The 27,554-nt window shown below is 39.1% G+C and overlaps 1 protein-coding gene across 1 annotated transcript; it reads left to right on the top strand.

Moving 5' to 3' along the window:
* The first annotated feature begins 173 nt into the window (after positions 1-173).
* Positions 174-27,554, top strand: LOC132169553 (CMP-sialic acid transporter 3). The gene is made up of 16 exons (XM_059580574.2): positions 174-448; positions 2,250-2,446; positions 2,980-3,096; positions 10,167-10,223; positions 11,935-12,012; positions 14,162-14,206; positions 14,812-14,871; positions 14,974-15,096; positions 15,897-15,974; positions 16,405-16,474; positions 17,092-17,199; positions 18,243-18,376; positions 18,465-18,544; positions 18,898-18,946; positions 19,060-19,111; positions 26,848-27,554. The coding sequence occupies exons 2-15, from the start codon at positions 2,279-2,281 to the stop codon at positions 19,108-19,110; spliced, it is 1,218 nt and encodes a 405-aa protein (XP_059436557.2). The 5' UTR covers positions 174-448; positions 2,250-2,278; the 3' UTR covers position 19,111; positions 26,848-27,554.

The raw sequence follows: 27,554 nt of genomic DNA, 5'->3' as shown, positions 1-27,554 counted from the left end.
GGTATAAAATTATTTTTTTTTCGGTTAACTGGACCGAACCGTTCCTGCATAGTAAAACCGCGTCATTTTGACATTTTTTTTAAAAAAATTTAATTGAAACTCAAAACGGTGTCGTTTTAAGTTTGGATATAAACTAAACTTTCATTTGAAATAATCCCAACTCCTCACGCCTGCTGCCCCTCTCAACTCTCCAGTCTCCTGCGGCCCTGCCTCCTGCCTCCCTCTCTCTCACTCCGCGCGGCCGTCTCTCTCCGGCTGCCTCTCTCTCTCTCTCTCTCGCGGCCGTCTGTCGACTCTCTCTCTCGCTCTCTCGTTGCAAGCGGCAAGCCGTTGTGTCTCTCTCTCGTCTCCCGTCGTGTCCGGTGGCTTAACTTCATCGCCATCTCCCTCGCTTTCTTGTTGCAAGCGGCAAGCCGTCGTATCTCTCTCTCGTCTCCCGTCTTTTCAGGTATAGATTTTTCGAGTTACTTCATTTTCTTTGATTTGTCTTTTTTGAACTAATTGAGGGTTTAGATTTTGATTCTTTGATTTTGCATTTATTTTCGAGTTTGTTTATATTATTAGGATTTAGGAATACTTAGGAATGAAAATGATAGATTTTTAGTTTTTTACGCAACCTTGATCTGATTTACGCTACCTTGATTTTTCCTGCAAATAAATTTTCTTCTTTTGGATAAGCATTTGCTAATTGCTGTAATTATTCTTGAAATTTGTATTGCTGTTGGCCCTTGTTCTTCTTCTCTGTTTGTGTCAGGTTTTGGTTGTTTAGGACCTATAGGTATGATGTATAGGCTGGTGCATGGGGTGCTTTCATTGGCTCAGAAGATTGATTGTTGTTTGATTAAGTTTTTGGCATCTTATATTCTTATTGCTTTCTTACTTGATATTACTTATTTGTGTATTTTACTCTTTTATGTTGATCATTATGTTTATGTTTTGATTTGTTTGATTATTGAAGGAAGAAAATTTAAGAAATTGAAGGTAATCCATGTTGGAGGTGGCTTAGTTGAGACTTTATTTATTATTCTTTGATGGATTCTAAGTTTGCCAAGGTTTGGGATTGTCTGAATCTACCCATTTTTGTAACCAATTGGTGAACTGCATACCAATTTAAAACCATGAGAACAGAAAGAACTTAACGCTCTAGGACTGAACAGAAAAAACCAATTTAAAACCTTCGTTAAAGCTTCAGGCTGTACAGTAAATTTGTTATTTAGCCCAAAAAACATGTTTAATAAGTTATTTTAGCCCCAAGAACAAATTTGGGCCCTCAAGATTGATCTTAGCCCCCAAAAAATGTTCAATAAGTTATTTTTGTCTTTTTAGCCCAAACAAAAAAAATTGGGCTCCCAAAACAACCAATTTTTGGCCCATTTAAAAATAGCATTGGCCCAATTAAAAAGGCTCACGGTTAACTGATTAACCGACTACCGAAATTAACCGAAAATTTTGAATTTGTTATCGAAATGCAATTGGTGAATTAACCGATTTAACCGACAATTTCGGTTAACTGACCGAAAATGACTTTTCTGAACCGATACCCACCCCTACCTGAGATGGGATTCAGGATCGAATTTGGACCCGAACCCGGGTCTGGATCGATTTCCGGATCCGGAATGGCTCCCCCAACATATCTGCGTTGCTTTACCTTCGGCTTTGGGCTTAGGATCCAACGATATAGACCTATTTTTCTGTCGCTCTCATCTAACGCCATCCCCGCCCATTCCGGCCCTCTGGGATCCAGATGATCCCTTTCCGCCCACCCTCGTCGTAAACGACAGCCTCTAGAAACCTAACGGCCTTGTTTCCACCCCCACGAACCAGTAGCGCCTTCTCTTCCTCACGACAAGACTTGTCATATTCTTCCATCTCTGGAGACAGAGCTGCCTCTTCCACCGTATCCATCAACTAGGCAGAACATTGATGAAATGTAGGTAAATGCAATGTAGGGAAATGCACATCCACAACCACAACCACATGTGTATACTTTTATCATTTCATGAAATGTAGGTAAATGCACATCCACAACTACATGGGTATACTTGTATTTAGGTCTGAATGCTTGCATAGACTCACATAGGTTATGTATATATGCAGAATAATAACCAGTCCTATAACCATAAAGCATCTCAAGTATCACCTTTCTGTTAGTGGTGGTCGTTTTAATTGAATTCTGTTTTTCTTGTTGTAAAATTTCATACTCGAATGTTATTCCTACCTCAGCTCAATTTCATTGGTTTTGAAAACAGTATTGTTTTGAGGGCTGGTGGGCACGTGCATGCAGAACAGGATGGTAGAATGCAGTGTTTGCCACTCAAAATTGTTGTCCCCAACTTCCAAAACTGTGTCAAGGGCATATGACCGGCATAGAATTGATGTTTCCTCTAAAACCAGGGTCCTGAACATCCTTTTGGTTGTTGGAGACTGTATCTTTGTTGGTCTACAGGTACTTGGATCCTTCTTATCTACTATGTTGATTCTATTCCCGTGTAAAAGACAATGGGAGGAGTATTGAAACATATGTATAAATTCAAATACATAATTACATGTCATATGATACTTAAATAAGGATTAGCTGCCAAAGGTATCTATCGAGTTGTAGATCCTTTATATTCAACATCAATTATACTCCAACCTCGGATAACTGGACAACCAATTAAAGGAATTTTACAGCGGCATTAAGACCTTAAAGCTATCCTTGGACTGGATGAGTTATCCGAAGAGGATTGCTTAACCTTAACAACAGAGCATTTTTTTTTTTTTTTAATATATTGAATTTTGACTCTTCAGCTGGCCTTGTACAACTCAGTCATTGGAAGTCATGATCACCATTATGACTCTCATATAAAAAATATAGGAACACAGACTACCTCAACTTAAGTAATAAATCTTGTAAAACAATGTCTTAAGCTTACATTTTGCAGTTTCAATTTATTTTTGCCAAAGTTTCTTATGTATCTTTGTTTCCTCTTTCTGCAGCCTATATTGGTTTATATGTCTAAGGTGGATGGGAAATTCATGTTTAGTCCTGTCAGTGTTAACTTTTTGACAGAGGCAACAAAAATGATTTTTGCTATTGTTATGCTCTTGATCCAGGTATATTTACTCTTTCTTTCTATGTTTTTGGAATGGGTTGGATTTCACCAAGTAATATTTTTGCTGATTTTTTAATTATTTATTTATTATTATTATTTTTAAGTACTCTTTCTTTGCGCCCCCCCCCCCCCCTCCCCCCCCCCCCTCTTCCCGTGGGGGTTTTTGGTATTTTTGCTTACAGGGTTTCTTAGTGGAGCACAATTATTTGGTTGTCATGATATGTCCTGTGCATTGCATGGAAAACTATAAGAGCTTGATAGTTAGTAGAAGTTTTTCTCCTTATTTATTAAATTAAATGTCTACTGGTGAAGAAAATGTAAAAAGAAAAAAAACTGTCTTGTTACAGCAGTAGCAAGAGACAAGAATACCTACGATTAGTGAACAGGGAGAAGATGATGAAAACCATTGAGTGAAGAGGATAATTGTCTCCAAGGTAGTGGAGGAATGTGTGTAACGTGGATGCAATTTTAATTATTGAAGTTCGACTTTTAGGACAAACTTATATTAAACAAGATATACAAGTTATGCCAAGAAGATGATGAAGATATTTTCAAGGCCTCAATTGCTTTCTATATCATTAAACATTGTCAATTTGCTGTGTGTGAGGGTTGCAAAATCCTCCATATGTGACTTCTCAACTACACATCTATGAGAGAACTACTACTTTAGATACTTTAGTAAAAGAAGAAAATGCATACTACTTTGATCTCAAAACCATTGCATCTGACTTGGATTCTTGAATCCAAAAATCTTCTAGTATGCATCTTCTTTTTTTGTTTTTTGATCAATAAAGATATATTATCAAAGCACAAAGGGGCGCAACCCTAGTACACAAGGAGTATACAAGAGAGCGACTAAGAGGGAGAAAAAGAAGAAGAGAACATAAAAAGGAAATCAGGGAAGCTTATCACTAAGGGCGCTAGCCAGCCAGCGGTCCAAGTGAAAAGGGTGTACAAGAAAAAGTGTAGAAGGTCCTCAATATTCCTAGACGAGTCCTCGAAATATCTAGCATTTCTCTCGATCCAGATGCATCACATAAGTCAAAGAGGAACCATCTTCCACACAACAACACTAGGGGATTTGCCACCCGCCCACCAAGAAGCATACAACCCCCTGACGCTCCCAGGCATCACCCAGCACAAACCAAACCGAGAGAAAACGGCATTCCACAAGATACTCGCAACCCCACAATGAAGAAAGAGATGGTCAACTGACTCCCCATCCGATTCACACATGCAACAACGGTTGATCACAACAATACCTCTCTTCCGAACATTATCCAGGGTTGACTCAAGCGCGGCCGTCCAAGCAAAAAAAGCCACTCTCGAAGGAACCTTGGTACGCCATATGCTCTTCCAAGGGAAGGGGGAAGGATCTTTGGAAGCAAGGATCCTGAAATAAGATCTAACCTCAAATTTTCCTTTTCTTGAAGCGTTCCACCACATCCTATCCTCCCCTACCCCACGCATCAAGTGCGAATACAAGAGTGAATAAAAAGAGGCCAAGACCTCCACTTCCCAATCATGAACCCTGCGAATGAAGGAAACATTCCATTGCACAGAGCCATTTATACACTCGCTATTATCCGCAATAGACGCATCCTTATTGGTGGCAATATTGAAAAGTCCAGGAAAAGTATCCTTGAGAGACATGTCACCGCACCAGATATCCTCCCAAAACCTGATATTGGACCCAATCCCAGGATCCAATCTAATGTGGCAATGAAACGACCTCCACCCCCTGCTAATGTACTTCCATAACCCCACCCCATGCGAACCACTGGGGTCCCTGGATCGCCAACCACCCCAAACCGCACCATACTTTGCCACCAGAATCTTCCTCCACCAAGCCTCTTTCTCATGAGCAAATCTCCACAACCATTTCCCCAACAAAGCTTTGTTCATCAAACGCAAATTCCGGATCCCTAAGCCTCCCTCTAAGATCGGAGAACATGCCTTGTTCCAACTAATCAGATGGAACTTAAACTCATCATTAATCCCACCCCATAAGAAATCACGTTGAATTTTCTCCATACGCTTCGCCACAGATGCAGGGATAGGAAACAGAGACAAAAAATAAGTGGGAAGATTGGATAAGGTGCTCTTAATGAGAGTAACCCTCCCCCCCTTGGACAGATACAGCCGTTTCCATGGGGCCAGCCTTCTGGCATACTTCTCCAACATGTCCTCCCAACTGGCCTTAACCATAAACGGGGCCCCCAACGGAAGACCCAAATATTTCAAAGGCATAGAAGCTGATCCGCAACCAATGATGCCTGCCAAAGTGCCCATATTGTTCATACTACCAATAGGGACCAAGACAGATTTAGCCAGATTCACCTTTAGCCCTGAAACCGCTTCAAAGCAAACGAGTAATGCACCAATGTTTCTAACTTGATTAGGATCTGCTCCACAAAAAACCAAAGTGTCATCTGCAAAGAGAAGGTAAGAGACAATAACCCGATCTGACTCTCTGCTTCCCACAGAAAAACCCGAGATGAGACCCCTGTTTATCGAGGCATTGATCAACCTGCTAAACGCCTCCATGACTAGAACGAACAAGAAAGGAGAAAGAGGGTCTCCTTGCCTCACACTCCGCGAGCTATCAAAGAAACCAGAAGAGGATCCATTGGTCAAAATCAAGAAACGCACAGTCGAAATGCAATGTTCAATCCACAAGCACCATTTCTCTCCAAAACAGCATCTTCTTAGAACGTAAAGTAGAAACTTCCAATTCATATGATCATATGCCTTTTCCATATCCAATTTGCACAAGCAGCCAGGTTCCCCTGATCTGATTCGGCTGTCCAAGCATTCATTGGCAAAAAGAATTGAGTCGAAAATTTGCCTACCTTTAACAAAGGCATTCTGAGGCTTAGAGATGACCCTATCCATCACTTCCTTCATTCTGTTGGCTAAGACCTTTGCAACAATCTTGTATGTCCCTCCCACAAGGCTAATCGGACGAAAATCCTTTATATCGGAAGCTCCATTGGTCTTCGGAATAAGAGAGATAAACGTAGCGTTGAGGCTTTTTTCAAATTTACTTCGCTCATGGAACTCCGCAAAAACCCCCTTGATATCCTCCTTAATCACCACCCAACAATTCTAGTATGCATCTTCTTTTGGAGAGAGTAGCCAAATTGCTCTAATTGATTCTTGTCTAGTAAGAAGTATTGTGTTCTAGTCTCTCAAGATTCTAGGTAGTTGGAAAGTCATTGGTGCAGAGAAGTGGAGAGATTAATTAACTCAATTGTGTCTATAAAACCTTGTGTTATCTCAATTCGTGTTTGGTTCTTTCATTCAAAATTGCCTAAACAAGTCAATGTAGCACAATTTGTGTTTGGTTCCAAAGTTCTATGTCATGGGGGTTGGAAGCTTGCTAGTCCCATGGGGAAGGTAATAGTCACATGTTCTAATATTTTAAGGATTATAGGGGTAGAGGGTATGTGCACCCAGGCCTGAATTTTGTTGAGATGCATTCCACATTTATAACTGGTGTTCATATGTATTTTAAAATATTTTTATTTTAAAGAATTTCTTCGTTTTCTATATATGGATTTGGCAATTGCTAATCTTGGAAGCTTGCAAATGCTGAACTGGTTTATGTTACTTACATATGTGGAGCTTATATGGAATATTAAAGACAAAAAAAATATGTGGAGAAGAATACTTTTTTCATGAATGAGATGTTTTCAGTACTTTTAAGGTTTTCATTGCCATTGAAGGAGGCATTGCTTTATATGAATAAATAATTCCTAGCATTTGAAGGCCATTTTAATAGAATGATATACTACAAATGATGCATTGAGGTATGCGTATATGTATTGTAAGTGTCAAACATACCCCATCCCATCCCTCATACTTGTTGGAGCAAGTGTGCCATGTTTTAGGTAAAGGGTCTTTAGTGACCATAGCAGCAAAGCCGTGGGTTTTAGTTAGCATTTTCCCTGTAGTCAAGGTGTGCAGTTATTTTTCGTGTCTCAACTGATAGATGTATTTGGATCTCTTCCCAGACATGGTGGATTAATTCAATTATAACAAATGCAAATCTGGTATCATTAGTTTATTGGAGTCTAAAGGGAGATCAAATCCTTATTTCTTAAAGACAAGCCTCTATTGGTATTGAGTTTTATGAGAGGGTATGCCTTTCCTTGCAGTGTTAATGATTGTCTAGGCTTACGGTGGTCTGACCCCTTAATTTGGTGGTACTTGGCAATCTCAAGCCACTCTATTTTGCTAAAGGTGGCACTTGGCAATCTCAAGCCAGTCTATTTTGCTAAATGTCAGTTGCATCCAAAAGCCTGAGTCGAGTCGAGTAAACAAACTGTTGAGTGCAAGCCCGACGATAGTCTAACCATCAAAATTAAGTGTTATGGTTATTAATAGAGCATTTTTATACATAAGTGGTGGGAACAAAGCTCTTTGGAGGCCTATGGTAGATGGTATTTCCTTTGATTCCATTTCGGAGGTGGAGGCTAGTTGGTTGGAGAGAGACTTTGAAGAGGACGAGGTTAGAAAGGTAGTGTTTAAAATGAATGGTAATATGGCGTCGGGCCCTGATGGGTTTTCTATGGCTTTCATCCAAACTTGCTGGGAGGTTGTGAGGGAGGATATTATGAAGGTGTTTAGTGCATTTCATGCAGGAGGGATGTTTGAGAAGAGCCTCAATGCATCTTTCATTTCGCTTATTCCGAAGGTTACCGGTGCTATCAATCTAAAAGACTTTCGGCCAATTAGCCTTGTGGGAGGTATCTACAAAATCATAGCCAAGGTTTTAGTAAATTAATTGAAGGTAGTTCTGGATATGATTATTTCCCAGTCCCAAAGTGCTTTTATTAAGGGTAGGAAAATTCTAGATCCTATCTTGATTTCTAATGAATGCCTTGATAGTAGGTTGAGATTTGGGGAGCCAGGAGTTATTTGCAAAATGGATCTGTTAAAAGCTTATGATCATGTGAATTGGGATTTCTTGTTATATTTGCTAAAGAGGTGTGGATTTGGTGGGATTTGGTGCTCTTGGATAGAACATTGCATTTCTTCGGTGCGGTTCTCGATTCTGGTCAATGGTTCTCCTAATGGTTTTTTTAGCAGTTCTAGGGGTTTGAGACAAGGGGACTCCCTGTCTCCTCTGTTGTTTGTTTTTGTGATGGAAGCCTTAAGTAGGATGATTTCGGCGGCGGTTAATGGGGGGCTAATAGAAGGTTTCAAGGTCGGTAATATTATGTTCTCATCTTCTAGTTATTGATAATACCTTGATTTTTTGCAATGCTATGCCAGCCCAGTTATGCTATTTGCAGAGTTTATTTTTGCTGTTTGAAGCTACCTCCGGTCTGAAGGTTAACTTGGCCAAGTCGGTGTTAATTCCAGTGGGGAATGTGGAGCAAGTGGGCAGGTTAGCCGGTATTCTAGGGTGTGGGGTTGCTTATTTGCCAGTAAAGTACCTTGGTCTGCCATTGGGGGCCTCTTATAAGGCTAAGCATATTTGGGATGGAGTTATCGAGAAGATAGAACATCGGTTGGCTGATTGGAAAAGGTCGTATTTGTCGAAAGGTGGCAGGGTCACGCTTATCAAGAGCACTGTCACCAATTTGCCTACTTATTATTTGTCTCTTTTCCCTATTCCGGTTAGTGTTGCTAAGCGGATTGAGAAGCTATAGCGGAATTTTTTATGGGGTGGGCTAAGTGAAGAGTTCAAGTACCACCTGGTGAAGTGGTCAAAGGTTTGCACTCCGATTAAGGAGTGCGGTTTGGGTATCAGGAACTTAATGGTGTTCAATCGCGCCCTGTTAGGGAAATGGTTGTGGCGCTATGGATCGGAGAGAGATACTTGGTGGAGGGATGTGGTGGATGCGAAGTTTGGAAGTTTATGGGGAGGGTGGTGCTCTATGGAGCCGGGTGGAACTTTTGGAGTGGGCTTATGGAAGAACATTAGGAAAGGGTGGGACACTTTCAAAGGCTTTACGCGGATTGAGGTGGGGGATGGGACTAGGGTTCGCTTCTGGCATGATTTGTGGTGTGGTGATACGGCTCTCAAGATAGTTTTCCCAGGTTTATTCAATATTGTTTGTGCAAAGGACACCTCAGTTGCGGCTCATTTGGTGGTGTTGGGTGGCTCTAATTAGTGGAATGTTAGTTTTTTTTAGAGAGGCTCATGATTGGGAGGTGGATGTATTTGCCTTTTTTTTTTTTTTTTTTTTTTTTTTTTTTTTTTTTTCAGGTGTTACATTCTGCCCGAGTGAGATGAGGGTGTGAAGATAGGTTGTAGTGGATCTCCTCCAAAATAGGCCGTTTCAAGGTCAAGCTCCTTTATGCTTCCTTGGCATGTACTGAAGGGAGGCGATTCCCTTGGAAGAGTGTGGCAAACACAAGCTCCTCTGAGGGCAATCTTCTTTGTGTGGTCGGCGGCATTTGGCAAAATTTTGACCCTAGATAACCTCAGGAAGCGACATGTGATTGTGACGAACAGATGTTGTATGCGCAAGAGGAGTGAGGAGACGGTGGATCATCTTCTCCTTCATTGCGAGGTAGCTTATGCTTTGTGGAGTGCCTTTTTTGGTCGGTTTGGGTTGTCTTGGGTGATGCTGAGACAGGTTTCGGATTTACTTGCCTGTTGGTGGTCTTCGGGGAGGAGGGGGAGTGCCGCGGTTTGGAAGATGGTGCCTACTTGCTTTTTCTGGTGTTCATGGAGGGAGAGAAATAATAGGTGTTTTGAGGATTTGGAGGGGTCATTGGAAGACATCTTATCCTCTTGCTTTCATACATTATACCTTTGGATTGTTGCGCATGTCCTTCCGATGAAGATTAGTTACGATGATTTTCTTGTTTGCTTTTCCCTTTTTAGTTAGTTGATCCTTTTGTATACTCCCAGTGTACTTTGGGGTACCTTTACGCTTTTAATAAGACTGATTATTACTTATAAAAAAAAAAACAAAGCACTTTTCAATCCTTCAGTGGAGGCTTTTTTATATTTTTGTTAAATGTGGTTGGAGAATAAGATTTATGATCTCTCCCTTATATTGGCAAACATTTGCTGCTAGTTTCTTATTTTTCAACTTTTTGTATTTTCAGGGTCGGCATAAAAAAGTTGGTGAGAAATCTCTTCTCTCTCTTTCTACGCTTGTACAGGTAAGACATACTATTACCACAAGTTTGGCTTTGTATATTCTAAAGATGAAATGGGCCTTGTACATTGTATCTATTTTGATGATGTCTCTAATTATGGGATATGGACTCTAATAAACTCAATTGGTTATGCAACACTTCAAAAACTTTTTTGTCTTTGACATTATTTTTTTGATTTCTCAAGCAGTATAAGAGATGATATGTTTGCCATACATCTCATACTTATGGATGGAGTGCTTTTGAAGGCTTATATTATGCATCTAATTATTTAACATTTTGACCTTAGGATTTGAGTACAAATTAATAAATTTTTCTCTACTTATCAAGAATAAAATAAAATTGTAGGTAAAGAGGGGAAGAAAAAGGAATCCAATGAAGATCCTTGTCCTTGACTTTTATTTTTATATAAGATCATTTGTCTATTGAAATTATAAGTCAAGGACAAGGATCTTATACAAAAATAAAAGTCAAGGACAAGGATCTTCATTGGATTCACATAACATTGCAATGGATCAAGACTAATTTTCTTTTCTTTTTGGGTTAATTAGACTTAACCCTCAACTACCACTCATTTACACGTTGCTCTTATAAACTACCACTTGCCACACTCAACCCCCTTCCAACTATTAATTGCCAACAAAAAGAGCCCTTATATTAAGCCAACTCATTAAATATGAACGGAAAAATGCACACTTGACATGCACATGCTCATTTTTAACGTGAAATGACAAAAATACCCTTACTTTTGCTAAATACTGATAGTTGAGGAGGATTGAGTTTGATAGGTGGTAGTTTGTGGGGCCAACGTGTAAATGAGTGGTAGTTGAAGGGGATAACTGTAATTAATCTTTTTTTTGAGGAGGTGGGGGGGATTACACTTAACCCACGCCCGGACTGACGCCCTGTTTGCAAATATATCTCCAAATTATTATTTGTGATACCCTTCAAACTAGCATTTCATTGTAATTTGCACCCCTCGGTACACTTTGGTGTTAAAATGAATGGATGGGTGTGCATGTGACCCTTATGTACAAATTTTGACCTGAAATACCTAAATTGCCCTTTCATCATCTATAATTTTTTTGTTTGATTTTTATTTTATTTTTTTAAAAAAAGAAATTTACAGAGGATCTATTTTGACAATTCAAGTCAGAATTTTGGACATGTGCAACTTTCTGTTTAATGTCAAAATCTAAAGGTGGGGTGTAAATTGAAAAAAAAAAATGGTTGTTTGAAGGGGCCAAAGGTTGGAAATAGAAGTTTGGAGGTGTCTTTGTAAAAGAAATGTGAGTTTAGGGGGGTCAAGTGAATTTTCCTTTCTTTTTTAATTTGCTGAGTGTGAATCTTGTTGCATTGGGCCACAATTCATAGGTAATTATGAATATTTGATAATGGTTTTTTTAATAGTTTCATGGTGTTTTTTCTTCTCCTCCCTCTCTGTTCTGGACTTTTCTTGCAATCTAATGTTTGTCATATTGTCTATTGAACTGACATTTTTTTTCCTCCAACTCTTCATACTTCTATCAATTTTTTGTTTGCATCTAGCATTTTGCACATTGATTTGATATTTCTTTTGCATAGCCAAGTAGAAATGTACTTTCTGATCTAGACAACATACAAACACAATTGGTTTTTTGCTGTCACTGGTCAGTCTAGGAAAAGAAGAGTATAATAAAAATAGATGACGTTACCTTTTTTTTTATTACCTCTGCAGGCAGCTCGAAACAATGTGCTTCTCGCTATTCCCGCTCTCCTTTATGCTATTAACAATTATTTAAAGTTCATTATGCAGGTAGAACTTTTTATAATGCTCTTACCACTGCAATTCTTCATATTTTCTTTATATTCTCTTTGAACATTCCTAACATGATGAGTTGCCTTCCTTATGCTCTGTAGGAAAGTTGAATTGTGTTTGGAAATTTAGAAGAGAGAAACATAGAAAAGTGAGGCTAGTTAGATATTGATCACAACCCTCTACATTTATTTATAGATTTTCAGAAAAAGGTACAATTACAATAATGCCCATGTTATTAATTTTTAAATCATCAGCTATCCTAAAAGCTTAAGTGAGAGGACATGATTAATTTAGTCATTTAATTTATATTTTAACACTCCCCCACTTTCCCTCATGTGTGGGGTCAAACTCATCATTAATAAGTGAACACTAACACATAGAATATTTAATTGACATGGGAGGTGAATGACTGAAGTAGACCGTGCAACATTTTAGTTTTTGAAGAGCTTTGGAGCAGATCAAAGTGTGGGCGTTCGAACTAAGGCCAAGGCCAACACCCATTTAAATTGTCTGAAGAATGAGTCATAGAAGGGGCTAGAAGCTGGCGTGCCAACTTGGGGTTGGAACTGCAATTGGAATGCCAACCCAGAAGCTCGAACTGAACTTGGGATGGCAGTATCAACAACAATTCAGAAGCATTTCTCCCAAGTTCAGTTCAAGCTTCTGGGTTGGCATTCCAATTGCAGTTCCAACCGCATGTTGGGGCGCCAGCTTCTAGCTCCTTCTATGGCTCATTCTTCAGGCAGTTTCGAACTGAACTTGGAACGGTAAGATCGACACAAGTAGAAAGAAGCGTTCTTCCCAAGTTCATTTTGAATTGCACTTGGAACATGTTATTTTTTACCAGTTCAAATTGGTTGCGACTAAAAGTTGAAACCAATTTCTATTTCTACTAGATTTAGGAGTGTAGGGCCTATAAATATATATTATAAAGACCCAAGAACATAGCTTTGTTATATTTTGTTAGTTTTCAATAAGGATTACTCAAAGGTTGCGTTTTTTCCTATTTTACTCAATTCCTTTATAAATTTTTTAGAAGAGTTGTGAATCGCTTGTTGATTGTATTTGTGAGTCCACTATGTCACGCTACATTAGTTGGTATCTGAGCCAAGATTTTACTTTCCATGGCGCCACGAGGATGCGGAAGGGCCAACCGTTTTGCATATTTGAACGATGTGCACGATTGCGAGGAGGCAGCATGCGAGGATCAACTGGTGGTTCGTTTGCAGCATGTGGAGGAATAGTTTGTTGGTATGTCTCTCACCGAGCAAGTTGCCGCCATGAGAGGCCCAAACGGTTGAAAACACCCATAGCCAAACACAGGTTTCTTCTTCCAAAGAATGCTGGAGTTTCACCAGCAAGTGCCGCACATCAAAAAGAAATCACCATACATTTTGCACGTCTTCATTGAAAGCAATTCTGGTCACCATAGAATTATCTGATTACCACAAAACGACCACAGAACTCTCCTATAACCATGAAACCTCCACAGAACTCTCTGATTACCATGAAACCACCAACAGATATCTCAGATGAATGTGAACATCAAACACTACCACACACCACCGCATACAAAACCATAGATCACTTCAAACCACAGCAGTCATGAGACGGTTTTGCTGTGTGCATCAACTCTACCAACAATGATACAACCACACCAAGAAAGAAATTTTCTGCTTTAGAAAGAAAATCTCTATTTACATTGTTTACAAAAAAAGAAGGCAAAGCACTGAAATGCAAAAAGAAGTGATTTTAGAAGGAAAAGTGCTTGCAGAAGAGAAAAAAAGAAAAGAAAGGAAAGAGAGGGATCTGAGTGAAGTGCTTTGATACCATGTTAGGGAATTTAGAAGAGAGAAACGTTGAAAAGTGAGAGGCTTGTTAGATATTGATCATAGCCGTTTCTACATCTATTTATAGATTTTCAGAAAAGGGTACAATTACAATAATGGCCATTTAACTAATACCCTGAGTAACTAACCACAATAACAACCTTCTAACCAAACTAACAAGCTTATTAACAAACTCTGTTATCAAATTGATTACTTTTCTGAAAGAAGTTGAACATTTACTTATTGATGCTAGAATCTACCTTTGATTAGTTAGAGCTTCAAGTATTATCACAATAACACTCCTATTTCATGTGCAGCTTTATTTTAATCCCGCGACGGTTAAGATGCTGAGCAATTTGAAGGTATATTCATGTGTGATATATTATGATGTCTGTTCTCATATTGATGCATTTTATATTTGGATTTATTGATCTAGATCGTATTTTTCCCCCTTATAAACAAAACATTGTGGCTTACGAAACTGTCAACTGAGCTTTGCATTTAATGTAAAGTTAATTCTGCTTCATTTGTGGGGGAGTGTGGCTCCAGGCCTTTTCAGCAAGTTAGTTGAAATGGCTTCAGGCTGTAGACTGATTTTGAACCCTTTAAGTAGTAGTTCGAAGTGCCTCCTGGGCATGAGGATAAACAGCTTAGCCCGTTAGGGGTGAAAGCTCTTGGATTACCTGGTAACTGGTTCTGGCGGGTGGGGTCAGTTACCCGTAGGAGTTTGATTAACGGTGAGGATTGTTGTACAGTATGCGTTTGCGACGTGCAATTAATCTGAGTAAAGTTCTCTTATGTTATCAAAAAAAAAAAAAAGTAGTAGTTCGAAGCTACCAGTTCCTATTGAGTTGAATGTTCTCCCCTTTTTCTCTCATTGATGGACGGAATGATGTATAGATAGTTGTATTCTTGTTTGATTTCTTTTATGATGAAAGATTTATATATGGATTGCAAATATATGCAGGTTTTGGTTATTGCTATTTTGCTAAGAATAATAATGAGAAGGCGTTTTTCCATTATTCAGGTTAGTTTGACAGTAAACATTTTTTAATTGATCCATATCACAGTTTGACTTTCTGAATGTTCATATCCCAAATGTTATTTATTTATTTTTTTTGTGCGACAGTGGGAGGCTCTTGCTCTGCTGCTCATTGGAATTAGTGTCAACCAGCTGAAATCTCTACCTGGGGGTACCACTGCTCTAGGTCTTCCAGTTGCTACAGGCGCATATTTATACACATTGATTTTTGTATGTATACAGAAAACTTATGTCGCTCTTTCATTGTGGCTAGCTTTTGTAGTTGTCTCTGTAAGAAGTGATTACTTAGTGTGCAACAATCTGGTTCAGGTTCACTAACCTTTTTGAATGGGGGAATTGCTGAAATTTTTCGAGATGGTTACTGTTTGCTAACGTTTTGAGTGTATATGTATTTGGTATTCATGGCTAGTAGGGGGATGAATTTGATAAGTTCATTGCATTGAGATTCATGTAAGACAAGCCAATTTCACTATCACAAGCATATAGTAATGGATTCCCTCAGGAAACACTGCCGCTTGATGCCTGCTGTTGATGTCATAATCATAAGTTTGAGTTTTCCTAAGACCAATTGCTTCCAGAGAACTACTTGGTTTTATTCGTGTTGGGGATTAGCATGCTGTGACTGGACACTGAGTTTAACTGTGCTATGGAAACAATTCTTCATGGATAAAAATGATAAAAGGTGAATGAGTTTTAGTTCAATTGATGCGTCCCCCCATAAGCCTGATGTGGAGGGTAAGGTTGTGGGATCAAAACTGAATAGGTCCACATGTACACTTTCCCTTAAAAGAAATTGTACAATAATAATTGGCAAAGCATAGTTGTTATATTAACATTATGTTTACTAACTGTTTATACTTGATAAGCCATATAGTATATTTGCTAAGAAGTACAGAAATTGTTTATGAGAAGTGTTTCTGTTGCAACTAAACACAAAGATGTATGATTTCAAATATCTGTTGTATTCAAGAATATGATGTAATGGAAACTGATATTAAACATCAATGCAGGTCACTGTTCCATCACTGGCATCAGTGTACAACGAATATGCTTTGAAGAGTCAATTTGAGACAAGCATTTACCTTCAGGTAAAGTTCTATTACTGATGTGGTAATCCATACATTTTTTACTTCAAGCTGGACCTTCATTTTGTGGTTTGCCAGTTGCCACAGTTGTAGAGAAATTATGTAAATACTAAAGATTGGAATTGGTAAAGCTAGTTGATATTCAAATATTGACCTCTGATTTCAGTTCTGTATTACTTTGTGCTGGCTGCCATGTAAACCTGTTATTGAATCTCAGGCAAGGTTAAACTGGATATTGGACCCCTTAGAGTGCTGCTTGATTTATCCCAGCTTAGGATGATTCTGTAACTTTCTCTGCATCTTAAACTGTAATTTATAATAAGTTTATCAGGTTTACTCGTATTATGGCTTTATCAAAGCTTTAAACGATTATTCTCTATTACAACCAATTTAAATACTCTCTTATCAAAAAGGTACTTTGTACTTTTTGCAGAACTTGTTTCTATATGGTTATGGTGCCATATTCAACTTTCTAGCTATTATTGGAATCGCCATTTTCAAAGGTAAAATATCAAACATAGTTTAAATTATAATGGTTGACATTACTGAAGAACTGAAAAGGTATTAATGAGTCTGAGGGCCAGCCCGCCAGTGAAGGAGTATTACCCGATCTGTGTGGAGGGGGCACTTTACATGGGTCCGAGGTTTACCCTGCAGGAGTGGGTATACTAAATGGCTTTGCCTTGGAGGGGTTCCTCGTCAAAAAAAAGTATGAAGCCTCTGATAAATGTATATTGTATGATGGAGAGCATGCTATCAATTATTGACTTGTATTATGATGTTAATAGGGTTTCCCTAATCTTCATTTAGTTGGTCATAAGTGATTGCATTGAAAGTCTTTTACACTTGCTGTATTTATTTATTTATTTACACTTGTTGTCTATTAACCTGAAGAGTGTTTTTTTTTTTTTTTTTTTTTTTTTCTGGATGCAATGCCCTTTTAGATTTATATTTTCTCTTCTATTTAGTTTTTTTTTCCTTGTTTGCTGGCATAGCCCAATTTTCAGACTTGGGTTGAGTTATGTTTCACACAGATTGATTATAAAGTTGATGTCATCATGGAATGATAGGGAAAACGTGTTTTAATAATTCTTTAACCTCTGAATCTTAATTTTTTAAGGTCCCAGTAGCTTTGATATACTGCAAGGACATTCCAAGGCTACTATGCTTTTAATTTGCAACAATGCAGCCCAAGGGATTTTATCATCATTTTTCTTCAAATATGCAGGTGATTACGTTACTAGAATTTTCATACTTTGTTTTGCAGTTTATGTTTCAGTGAATTGCTATACATTTTTTTAGCATTGTGCTTCCTTTTCTTTTTTTTTTCCTCTCGACCTTTTAGATTCAGACAGAATGGATGAAACGAACTATCTCACTCTCACACACACACACAAACACACACGGTTGAATTCTAACATGGCACTAGCCAGTTTATCCTCAGCCTGCTAGTTTTGGGGTTTATTTAATATGTGTTTCTTTGTAAGTAAAATGAATGCATTAAAGGACACCAGAAGCCACTACCCAATTACACAAGAATATACAGGAGAGAAACTAAATCAACTTGAATTTTGACAAATGATATCTCTGATATATGAACTAGAGACCTTTAACCCTGATTTATGCTTAAGCAAGTTATAAATTAATCCTTTCCCATTTGTGCCGCCCACACCATATGTTGACTCAGTTTTTGTGGTCAAGTCGCTGTCAATCAGCAATTTACAAGTCCATATGCACTGCCTTTCTGAAAGTCTGGCTACTATCCTAATGCACTATTTTCCAATGTTAAACAGTAAAGAATTAAGAATCAGTATGTTGCCATTTAATTACTTATCAAAAAAAAAAAAAAAGAAGGTATGTTGCCATTTAATTGACCATGCTGGTATTAGCAGTACGCGCACGGCGCACTCATGCTTTTATCATCAAAATTTGCATCCAAGTAATATTGACAGAAGGATTGAATTTACTGTGATCTCTTATTTTTGGTTAGTTGGAAGAGAAGTAAATGTTTTGTCAGCATAATCCCTTTGACGATGTTGTGGTATCATGACCAGCCAGGATGCTACCGTTGATAAGCTTCAAGGTCTGGCTTGAATTGAAAGGACAAGGAGTAAAAATATTGAAACTGCATGTTTAAACCTAGGGATGGTTTACTGTATCCATATTATATTCTTAGTACTGGTATTTTATCATTATATCCCATGAACTGAAGGGTTTACAGTACAATTTTCCTAGTACTTTTCTAAATGAGATTTTTCTTGATACTTGCAGATACAATTTTGAAGAAATATTCATCAACTGTTGCCACAATCTTCACAGGGATAGCATCTGCTGCGCTGTTTGGTCATACTCTGACAATAAACTTTGTCTTGGGAATCTCTATTGTCTTCATCTCTATGCATCAGGTAAACTAGAGAGAGAGAGAGAGAGAGAGAGAACTTATCCATCCATTCTGTTTCTTGAACTTCGTTTATGTATTATTTTTCTGTACAGTTCTTTTCACCACTTTCGAAGATTAAGGATGAACCACAGAATGGTAATTTGGAAATGATGGACAATGAGAACAATCGAAGGTGTGTGCTTGTCCATTTTGGTTCTGTTCATAAGTTATATGTAAACTAATCCATGATCATGAGGGTTTGTCCTTGGTATTTTCGACAAGTAATAACCATCAGTTTGACTAGTTTATGGGATAATGTTCTTGGTGGTTCACATCCATTGGCATCCTTATATATGTTTTTGTGTACGTGCAGTTAGAATCACTGGGCATCCTTATATATTCTAGTGAAAGAGTTTTCTTTTTATATTTATTTTGGTATCTATCAGCTTCATGTTTCTTATTTCACAGTGATGAAATCAACAAAAATTATAGTAACCTAAAGCTTTTTTTATGAAAGTAGTTTTCACCACTTGCATTATTTTCCAGGTCAAAGGATACATCATTTGTAAATATGGCAGCTGGGGCAAATGAGGATGTAAGAAACTTCAGTTACAGTTTTTTATTATATTTGTGAGAACAGGTTTCATTAGATTTTGATTGATTTATCATATTCATACTATTTATCTTTTTTCTCTAATGTGATCCCAGACAAGCCATCGTGTTGAACAAGATGAGAAAGCACCTCTTCTTCCCCTCTAAGGTAACTTGGTAACTTGGTAACTTGCCAACTATGATGTGCACGGTTGTTCTTCTGATTCTAGGAGAATCTCAGTCACTTTTACTAGTCAAGGGAAACAAGGAGGCATCTTTGAAGTACTTCCTTGCACTTAAATTAACTAGCTATGGAGAAAGAAACCAGTCTAGCTCAATTGCATGCACCTCTCTTAAAGTTGGGTATTCAGGTCTAGTTGTCATTTTGAAGAGTAAGATTTCTACATGCGATAATGTTGACACATTGTTATATGGTATAAAGTCAAAAAAGTGACAATTCATAATAACCAATTGGCTGAATCATGTTTGTTTTGAATATGTAAACTTTCACCTGTCTGAGTACAAAACTGAAACAAAATTTATTTATTTATTTTTTTTGATAAGTAAAATTTATTTATTTTTATAAGTAATTGAATTTCATTAAAAAGCGCGAAGGCGCAACCCGAGTATACATGAAGTGTACGAAAACAAAATTTATTATAAGTAAAAGCTAATGTCTATAACCTGCATTCTCATTTCTTGCACCGATGGTATTATATCTTCTTTGAGCGTGAAGAAGAGTTTGGTTTACAACTCGTAAGCTTGGTTCTTTTGGAAGAAAACATGAAAAAGAAGAAGCGAATAGCTTTCAATGTTCAGATCCATCAGTCAATCTATATTTATGTCTACTTTGTTCTTTGCAGCTTTAATAATTACGGTGACTCAAATTTGGTTGCTTGTTGCAAAAAACAACTATTTGGCTGAACTTAGATTCGGACAGAGTTTGGAAATCAATCAGGGAAAAGTTGGATCTAGATAGGAAGCCAACAGTGAAAGTTTCTTGAGTAATTAGATGTGGATGGGTCTTATAATAATTTGAATGATGGATCTGGAATATTCAGCCAATTCAGTTGAGTAATTGAAAATGCTGATGAAACTAAGATGTCCTAAGTCAAAATTTAGGATAAAGTTTCATCATCATTAGAAAACATGACCCATACTTGCCTATCAAAAAAAAAAAGAAAAAAGAAAACATTACCCATACTTCTGACGAAATTAAGAATACATAGGATCACATATAAATTTTCTATAAGTTGTTTTTCTTTTTTTCTTTTTTTGGGTAGTCTACCCTAATTTCCTAGAGAATTTAAAACAAAAACAGGATAGAAGTTTTAAAAGCAAAACCAATTTGCTTCAATGGTAGACGAGAGACTCTCACTCTAGAATTCTCCTAGTTTTCTCTATTTCCTCTCTAGCGGAGGCGCGTGCAGGCGCGTTTCCGCTAGACCTAGGTTCGGGATCGTGGGATGCGTTTGCAATGGACAGGATGGAGCGAAGATTTGTTGTGGAAGCTAAATCGTTCTCCTTTTTGGCGAAAGCGGGCAAGCCTGAGTTGCGCTTGGAAGAAAAGAGAAAAGGGTTCTCTGGCTCTTTTTCTCTGAGCCTCCGACGTTCCGATTGGCTGGCGGACATGGTGGAGGAGGCGCTAAAATCTCAAGGGTCGGAGTTCTTCGCCAAATCATTTCGGGAGGATGAGATGATTTTGAAGATCCATAAGGGCTGCAATAAGGCCGGTCGGTTCTTAGTGGCCGGGGTCTTTGCTGATGGTGTTCGGAAAGGGGTGATTTGGCTCCCTGAGGGCCGTGAAGGTTGGGGTTGGCGCTGCTTTGTGGATGAACTACGGAAATTTTTGGTGTCTCTCGCAGCGAAGACGAAGGGTTTAGGGGGTATACCGAATGCTATTTCGAATCGGTCCTATGCCGCGGTGTTGTCCGAGGATTCTGGTGATGTGAAGCCGGTTGGCGCTCAGTTTCCGATGGTGGGCTGTCCTGAGTTGGTTAAGGGTGGTGGCGGCGATCCAGCGACGAAGTTGATTAGGGTTGTGCGCTCGTTGAAGGCGTATCTGAATAATCTTAGGGCTGATGTGATTCGGGTCTTCTCTATCGGACTGGGCTTTAAGCCCAATTCTTGGTTTGAAGGCTCTTGGGTTCCTGGTCGTTGGAAGAAGCTTCTTGCGAAGCCTGGGCCTGTTCTGGACCGGGCCTGCTTTAGGACGGGCCTGAAGCCTAAACTTATTGTTGGGTTTAGGCGGAGAGCTGGACGCAAGTCTGCTTCTGGGATTCGTGTGGGTCTTGGGTCTGCCCTATCGGAGCAGTCGTCGTCGCTGCTCGTTTCTGCCTCGCCGATGTTCAATCCGGGGTCTTTTCCGGCGACTTCTGTGGTCTCTAACGCAGTGGTTCCCGCGGGTGCGGCTGCTCATGTGATGTCGAGTTTGGGTTCTTCGTCGGAGGGTATTGGGTTTGCTTCGTCGGCAGGTTCTGGGTTTGCTTTGTCGGCGGTTTCTGGGTCGACCTCGCCGGTGACATCTCCGGTGATTCCTTCATCTGCTGAGGCTCCTGGGTTGTCAGTGCAAGACATAGCTCTGGGCAGTGATGATTATCTGTCTCACAGGGAGACAGGGGCCGCGATAGCTAAGTGGGGGGACAGAGCCTCGGATTTTAAGCGAGTGTCTCCTGTTCATGCCGGCTTCCAGCCAGTCCATGCCGGTGACCCTCCTTCTGACCCTCTTACCTCAGCCCTTTCCTCGTCTGCTGATTCTTCCGCAGGTGTGATAGTGGCTGAGGCTGAGGAGGTTTCTGTCCCTCTTTCCTCGCCGACGCTCACCTCTGATGCCATTGTTGATTCTGGTCTGAACAAATCACAAAAATGGCTGATTGAGTCTTTTCGAGAAGTGGTTAAGGACGATGTCACGCATATGGCAATACTGAAGGACTTGGAGGTGTCTTTTCGTCAGGCAAGCAAGGAAGCTCGTGAGGTGTTGTCCCCTGAGGAGGAACAGAATTTGGCGTCTATGAAGAAAGAAATTGAGAGGTTTTTAGGAGGACGTGTCTCGGTCCCGCCCTCTTCTACACTATCATCTGGGCAGATGGTTCTGCCGGAAAATCATGATGCAAATTCTGCAGGGGCGTTAGCTTTGGGAGAGAGGTTACGCATGTCTCTGGGCAGTGGGGTTCCTATATATAAGCAAATATTGAGATACTACCGGAGAGCTAAGAAAGAAAGAGGAATTCGGGTGAATGATTCTCTTCTTCTTGAGGCGGTGGAATCTTTTAGTGCTCCGCAGATACATTACCAACCAGTTGCAGGGTTTGTTGCTCAGGCTTCTTCAGAGGTTGCACACGGTCAGGTGGCTATAAGAAAGCCTGATTCTAAGAACTCTAATCCAATGAGGGGCTTTCTACGGCGAGGGTTTTTTAACCCAAGTCCGAAAGAGATAAGGGAGTCTCAGTCTTCATCGCATGTGGCTATTAAGGATGATGAAGTAGTGGGTGACAACTCTTCAGTCTTGGATGAAGCCTTCAAGTTTGGGGAGCTGCCCCCCGATCCCCTTGATTGGGAGTTGGGTTGCGGTGAAGAGGAGGATCCATATTCAGCGGATTTTCTTCAGGTTATGGACGTCGCCCGGCCTAGGGCTAAAGGAAAAAGGCCTAGGAATAAAAGCAAAAGAGAGCTGTTTAATTTAGAAAGCTCTGTTAACTATGGCAATGCTAGTGCGTCGTCCAGGAGAAGGAAGGGCAGGATTATAGTGTCATAGTCTTTTGTGAAGGGATGAGGGTGTTTGGTTAGTGGGCTTTGCGTTGGTGTGTTTATTTGAGGGTTTTTGGGTGGTTGTTTGGTTTTTTTGGGTGGGTGTGCTGGGGTTTTGCTTTGGGTTCGCTTTGGCCCCCTTTGTATACTTCGTGTGTAATTAGGGGCACTTCTCGCTTTTCTCTTTCTTTAATAAAACTTCTTATTACTTATCAAAAAAAAAAAAAGCAAAACCAATGGTGTTAAGTTAAACCCTCACTACGTATCTAGAACAGCAAGAAGCCTGTGATGAATGCAAGTGGTGTGTAGTCACTGGCACTGGCTTTTAGAGGTTTGCTAAAGTCCTTTTTAGCCAAAACATGTTTTCCACTGATAATATGCTTTAGCAAGAAAATTATGTGTGGGCATGTGCACTCGTGTGTGTCTATGTGAAAAGTGCCTTATTTTCTTGGATTCGTTTAATGATGCCATCTATATCTAGTCTTGATGAAAGTAGACTAAGGGTCCATTTGGGTTTATGATTTCAAAAAGTGCGATTTTAAAATGTGATATTTGAAAACATGATTTTTAAAAATGCAGTTAAGCATTTGAACAAAATCGCAATTTGACCTCTAAAATCGTAGTTAAGCTTTTAAAATTGTGCGTTTTCAAAAAGTATCTCCTTACCTTTGATTTCAAAACACAGATTTTAAAATAACAATTTAAAAAAAATGCAATCCCAAACAATTCATTTTTTGCGATTTCGTTTAAAATCGTACTTTTTGTCTATGAAATCACAATCCCAAACTAAATCACATTTGACCGTCTCCAATAAATAACAAATAGTACAGGCTGAAGTTTTACCAAAATGCCTGTATATATAGTCTGAAACAATAGACAAGGGCAAATGTTAGGTACGTAATATTTTTATGTTCACATTGCTTCACTACATTTCCCTATTGCAGCAGATCTTTGGTTGTTAGTATTTTTACTTCCATTGTTGGACAGAGGAGTATCAAGGCCCGAGGGACATAGGCATAGAGTTTGGAATTCAGTTCTGTTTTGTCAAATGTGGGTGATTTGGAGGTTGAGAAATAACAGTGGCTTCTGAAGGAGATGAACTACCACCTACGTAGCAGACTTGAGCATCTCTTATTTAAAAAAAATGAGGAAAGACAGACATAGCCAAACACACTAGCAAAATTATTCAAGCAAGATCATGTAGCCCCACTGTTGCACTGGTGTTTTGAATTCAACCCATTGGATTGACCCTATGCTTGTAATGGGCCCCATGGTAGAGGAGTATACAGAGTCTCAGCAGGGGTCAGGGAAAGAAGCACCCACTACCCAGCAAACCAACCAGAATTATGAACTCTGGTGCTGTTCATTTGTCTTTTGTACCCACTCAGTTATATTTAGGGTTAGTTGATACCAACTGACGTAGCGGAAGACTAAGGTAACTAATCAAAGAGCAGCGTCTTTGATTCTGCAAGGAGAAGCGTCTTCGTCTTCTACCCAAAAGATAAAACAAGCCCGCAGGCTAAGAAAAAAATAAAACTCCGCAGAGTATTTGAGAGAGAATTCTCTGATTTGATTATAATTCAATTGATTGAGTTTTACATAATAGGCAAGCCTATTTATAGAAGAGAAATACTTGTAGAGAAAGTAAACCTACTTCTAGTAGAAAAAGTAAATCTAATCCTAGTAGAGAAAGTAAATCTAATCCTAGTAGGAAAGTAAACATAATCCTATAGTAGTAGTAAACCTAATCCTAATAAGGAAAGGAAATAAAGTCCTAATAAAATAAAATAAAATCCTAATATAAAATTGACAATCAGCGGGAATCATGGCAATCTTTCCTTTTGTACTTCCATTGTTTGAGAATAGCTAAAATTCTGATCAAGCGGCGCTGCTCCAATATTATTTTTGATATTTTCTTTATTTTCGTTTTTACCGAAAATAAAGATAAATATCGTCCTACATCAGACACCCCCACTTGAAAAAAAACTCGTCCTCGAGTTTTCTTTGGGACATGGCACATGTGGCTCCTCTGAAGAAAAGTACTTGGAGAAATCTATATAGATAGAATCAAGACATGATTTTTCCTTTTCGTCTACTTCCACCAAAATTCCTCCAACGATTTCTTCTTGGGTATCATCTTCAACTTCATTGTTTTCTTCAAAAGAATCGTCAATTTTTGTGATGATCGTGATGAGTTGCACCTGTGGTGTAGGTTGCATCTGTGGTAGAGGAAGTTGCACTTGTGGTGAAGAAGGTTGCATCTGTGGTGGAGAAGGTTGCACTTGTGGTGGAGGAGGTTGTAACTGTGGTAGAGAAAGTTGCACTTGTGGTGGAGGAGGCGGTAGCTGTTCCTCCATTGATGTAGTCGTTGGAATCAATGATGGTGGCTGCACATATGTTTTCTCTGATGGCAACTCCACTTCTTCAACCAACTTAACATCTTCCACAACTTCTTCACCATAATTAAAATTCTCTTCATAGGCGAAGGGCCTATTTGGAGAGTTATGAAGATGATTATGGACATGACGAAAGTGGCTTACGTCATCCTCACGGAATCGGTCAACATACAGATACCGAACGGGTTCCCTTCGGATCCCATAGTCATCTGGTGGTAGGAACCGGGCATTGAGTAACCGCTTCATCTTAGGCCAAGATGTCACAGGTCTTTTTCCTTCCCTGGATCGAGAGAGCTTCAACCATTCCCACCAAGCGGATGCTCCACTTTTGAGCTTATAAGCCACCAACTTCACCTTCTTTTCTTCCGGAATACACATGTACTCAAAGAATCTTTCTACCTCCATTATCCAGTCAAGGTAATCTTCAATGTGAAGATAACCATCGAATGAAGGGAGATCGTTATTCATCCGGTACTCCCGAGTGTCTCTATGATTCCAATGGGCACGCATCTGCCTGCGTTCAAACGACTCCCACAATTGGCGCACCTCCTGTTGCATCATCTGCGCTGTCTGCTTGAGCTCTTGGAATTCGGTTCTCCAAGGACCCTCTGATCGCTTGATGTATCGCTGGTAGTCGGATCTCGAAACAACATCCCTCTCACGAACGGCGTCGTTATAGAAGTTGTTGTTGTAGTATAAGTTGGCCATCGAATCCGGATAATGCCGGCTCGGATACCCCATGAATTTGGCTTTCGAAAGAGCCCCTCCCCTACAAGCGGCGTTGTTGGAGAAGTTTGTCACCGTTGCGCTGATTGGCCATGATCAGGATAAAGCCTGCTCTGATACCAACTGACGTAGCGGAAGACTAAGGTAACTAATCAAAGAGCAGCGTCTTTGATTCTGCAAGGAGAAGCGTCTTCGTCTTCTACCCAAAAGATAAAACAAGCCTGCAGGCTAAGAAAAAAATAAAACTCCGCAGAGTATTTGAGAGAGAATTCTCTGATTTGATTATCATTCAATGAGTTTTACATAATAGGCAAGCCTATTTATAGAAGAGAAATACTTGTAGAGAAAGTAAACCTACTTCTAGTAGAAAAAGTAAATCTAATCCTAGTAGAGAAAGTAAATCTAATCCTAGTAGGAAAGTAAACATAATCCTATAGTAGTAGTAAACCTAATCCTAATAAGGAAAGGAAATAAAGTCCTAATAAAATAAAATAAAATCCTAATATAAAATTGACAATCAGCGGGAATCATGGCAATCTTTCCTTTTGTACTTCCATTGTTTGAGAATAGCTAAAATTCTGATCAAGCGGCGCTGCTCCAATATTATTTTTGATATTTTCTTTATTTTCGTTTTTACCGAAAATAAAGATAAATATCGTCCTACATCAGAGAGCAAATAGAGAGGGTCCTTAAGTTGGGTGTATTTGGAGCTTAGGTTTGTTTTTTTTTTTTGTTTGATAAGTAGCGTAGGTTTGTGGCAGCAATAAATTCTATAATTTCCTTGATTCATTGTAAAACTCCTTTCTTTGGTGGATGTCGGCCAAAGGCTGAATTGTTGAATGATGTATATTTTTATGTACGTTGAGCTGCTTGTTGATTGTTGTCTATCTTCATTTTTCACAAATCAACCCATTCAGTTCCCCCATTCTCTCATATTCTCTCCTTTACCCAAACCATTCAGTTTTCATGTTTCACTTTTACAAATGATTATATCTTTCTTGTATCTTTCGACATAATTTGTAGTATCATGTTTCAGGAATCCTGGCGCGTATATTCTTTTGGCTGGCTTCATCAGACAGTTTGAGAAGATAACACTGGTTTTCAGTAGAATAAAATTTCTATTTGAAGAGAATCCACCGCATGTTTTGGCGGCTCCCTTTCTTTGTGCTTCGTAGGATCCACCAGTCACCTGGTTGCAGCCTCTGGTAGCTTTTATTGAAAGTATCCAGCCCTTTGAGCAAGTCAAGATCAACCATAGATGAAGGCTATAAATCATATACTTAATGGCAGAAATTTTTGTATCAATCCTTTTTCTCCTGGTATAGAAAATAATATATTCCCTCCCATTCATATTCACATGCGCTTTTCTAGTTTTTTTTCTTCATGAACTAGGAGGACTACTTTTGTCCTGTATTGTAAGATTCTTGCAGTTCATGTCAAGAAAACAGATATTGTGCAATTTTTCTTTGGAAACTTTTGCATCAGCTTTTTAAAGTTAGGTAGGAGTTATGTTGCCAATTCATCAGCATTTTCTACCAGAACATTTACATAATGGTTTTGTTCTATGCATCTAAAACTAGGAGGTGTAAAGTTTATCCAGAGAGAACTGCTGTTATGTATTCAGCCTTCCACAGCTACTATATTACATGATTCATGATTGTGGTGTAAATTGCAGTTAAATGATGTCATGGCAAACGTGTATAGGCAGGCAAGAATGATATATTTTCTTCTTTTGGCTCTTTC

The sequence above is a fragment of the Corylus avellana genome, chromosome 1, assembly GCF_965113065.1.
Source record: "Corylus avellana chromosome 1, dhCorAvel1.hap1.2, whole genome shotgun sequence".
NCBI classification, from domain to species: Eukaryota; Viridiplantae; Streptophyta; class Magnoliopsida; order Fagales; family Betulaceae; genus Corylus; species Corylus avellana.
This window is presented reverse-complemented; position numbering and strand designations above follow the sequence as displayed.

Excerpts from the sequence above, each read along its gene's own strand:
- LOC132169553 (XM_059580574.2), top strand. The coding sequence starts at position 2,279 with ATGCAGAACAGGATGGTAGAATGCAGTGTTTGCCACTCAAAATTGTTG. Across the intron at positions 14,207-14,811 it reads AGATGCTGAGCAATTTGAAG|GTTTTGGTTATTGCTATTTT; the intron begins GTATATTCATGT and ends AAATATATGCAG. Across the intron at positions 18,545-18,897 it reads GACAATGAGAACAATCGAAG|GTCAAAGGATACATCATTTG; the intron begins GTGTGTGCTTGT and ends ATTATTTTCCAG.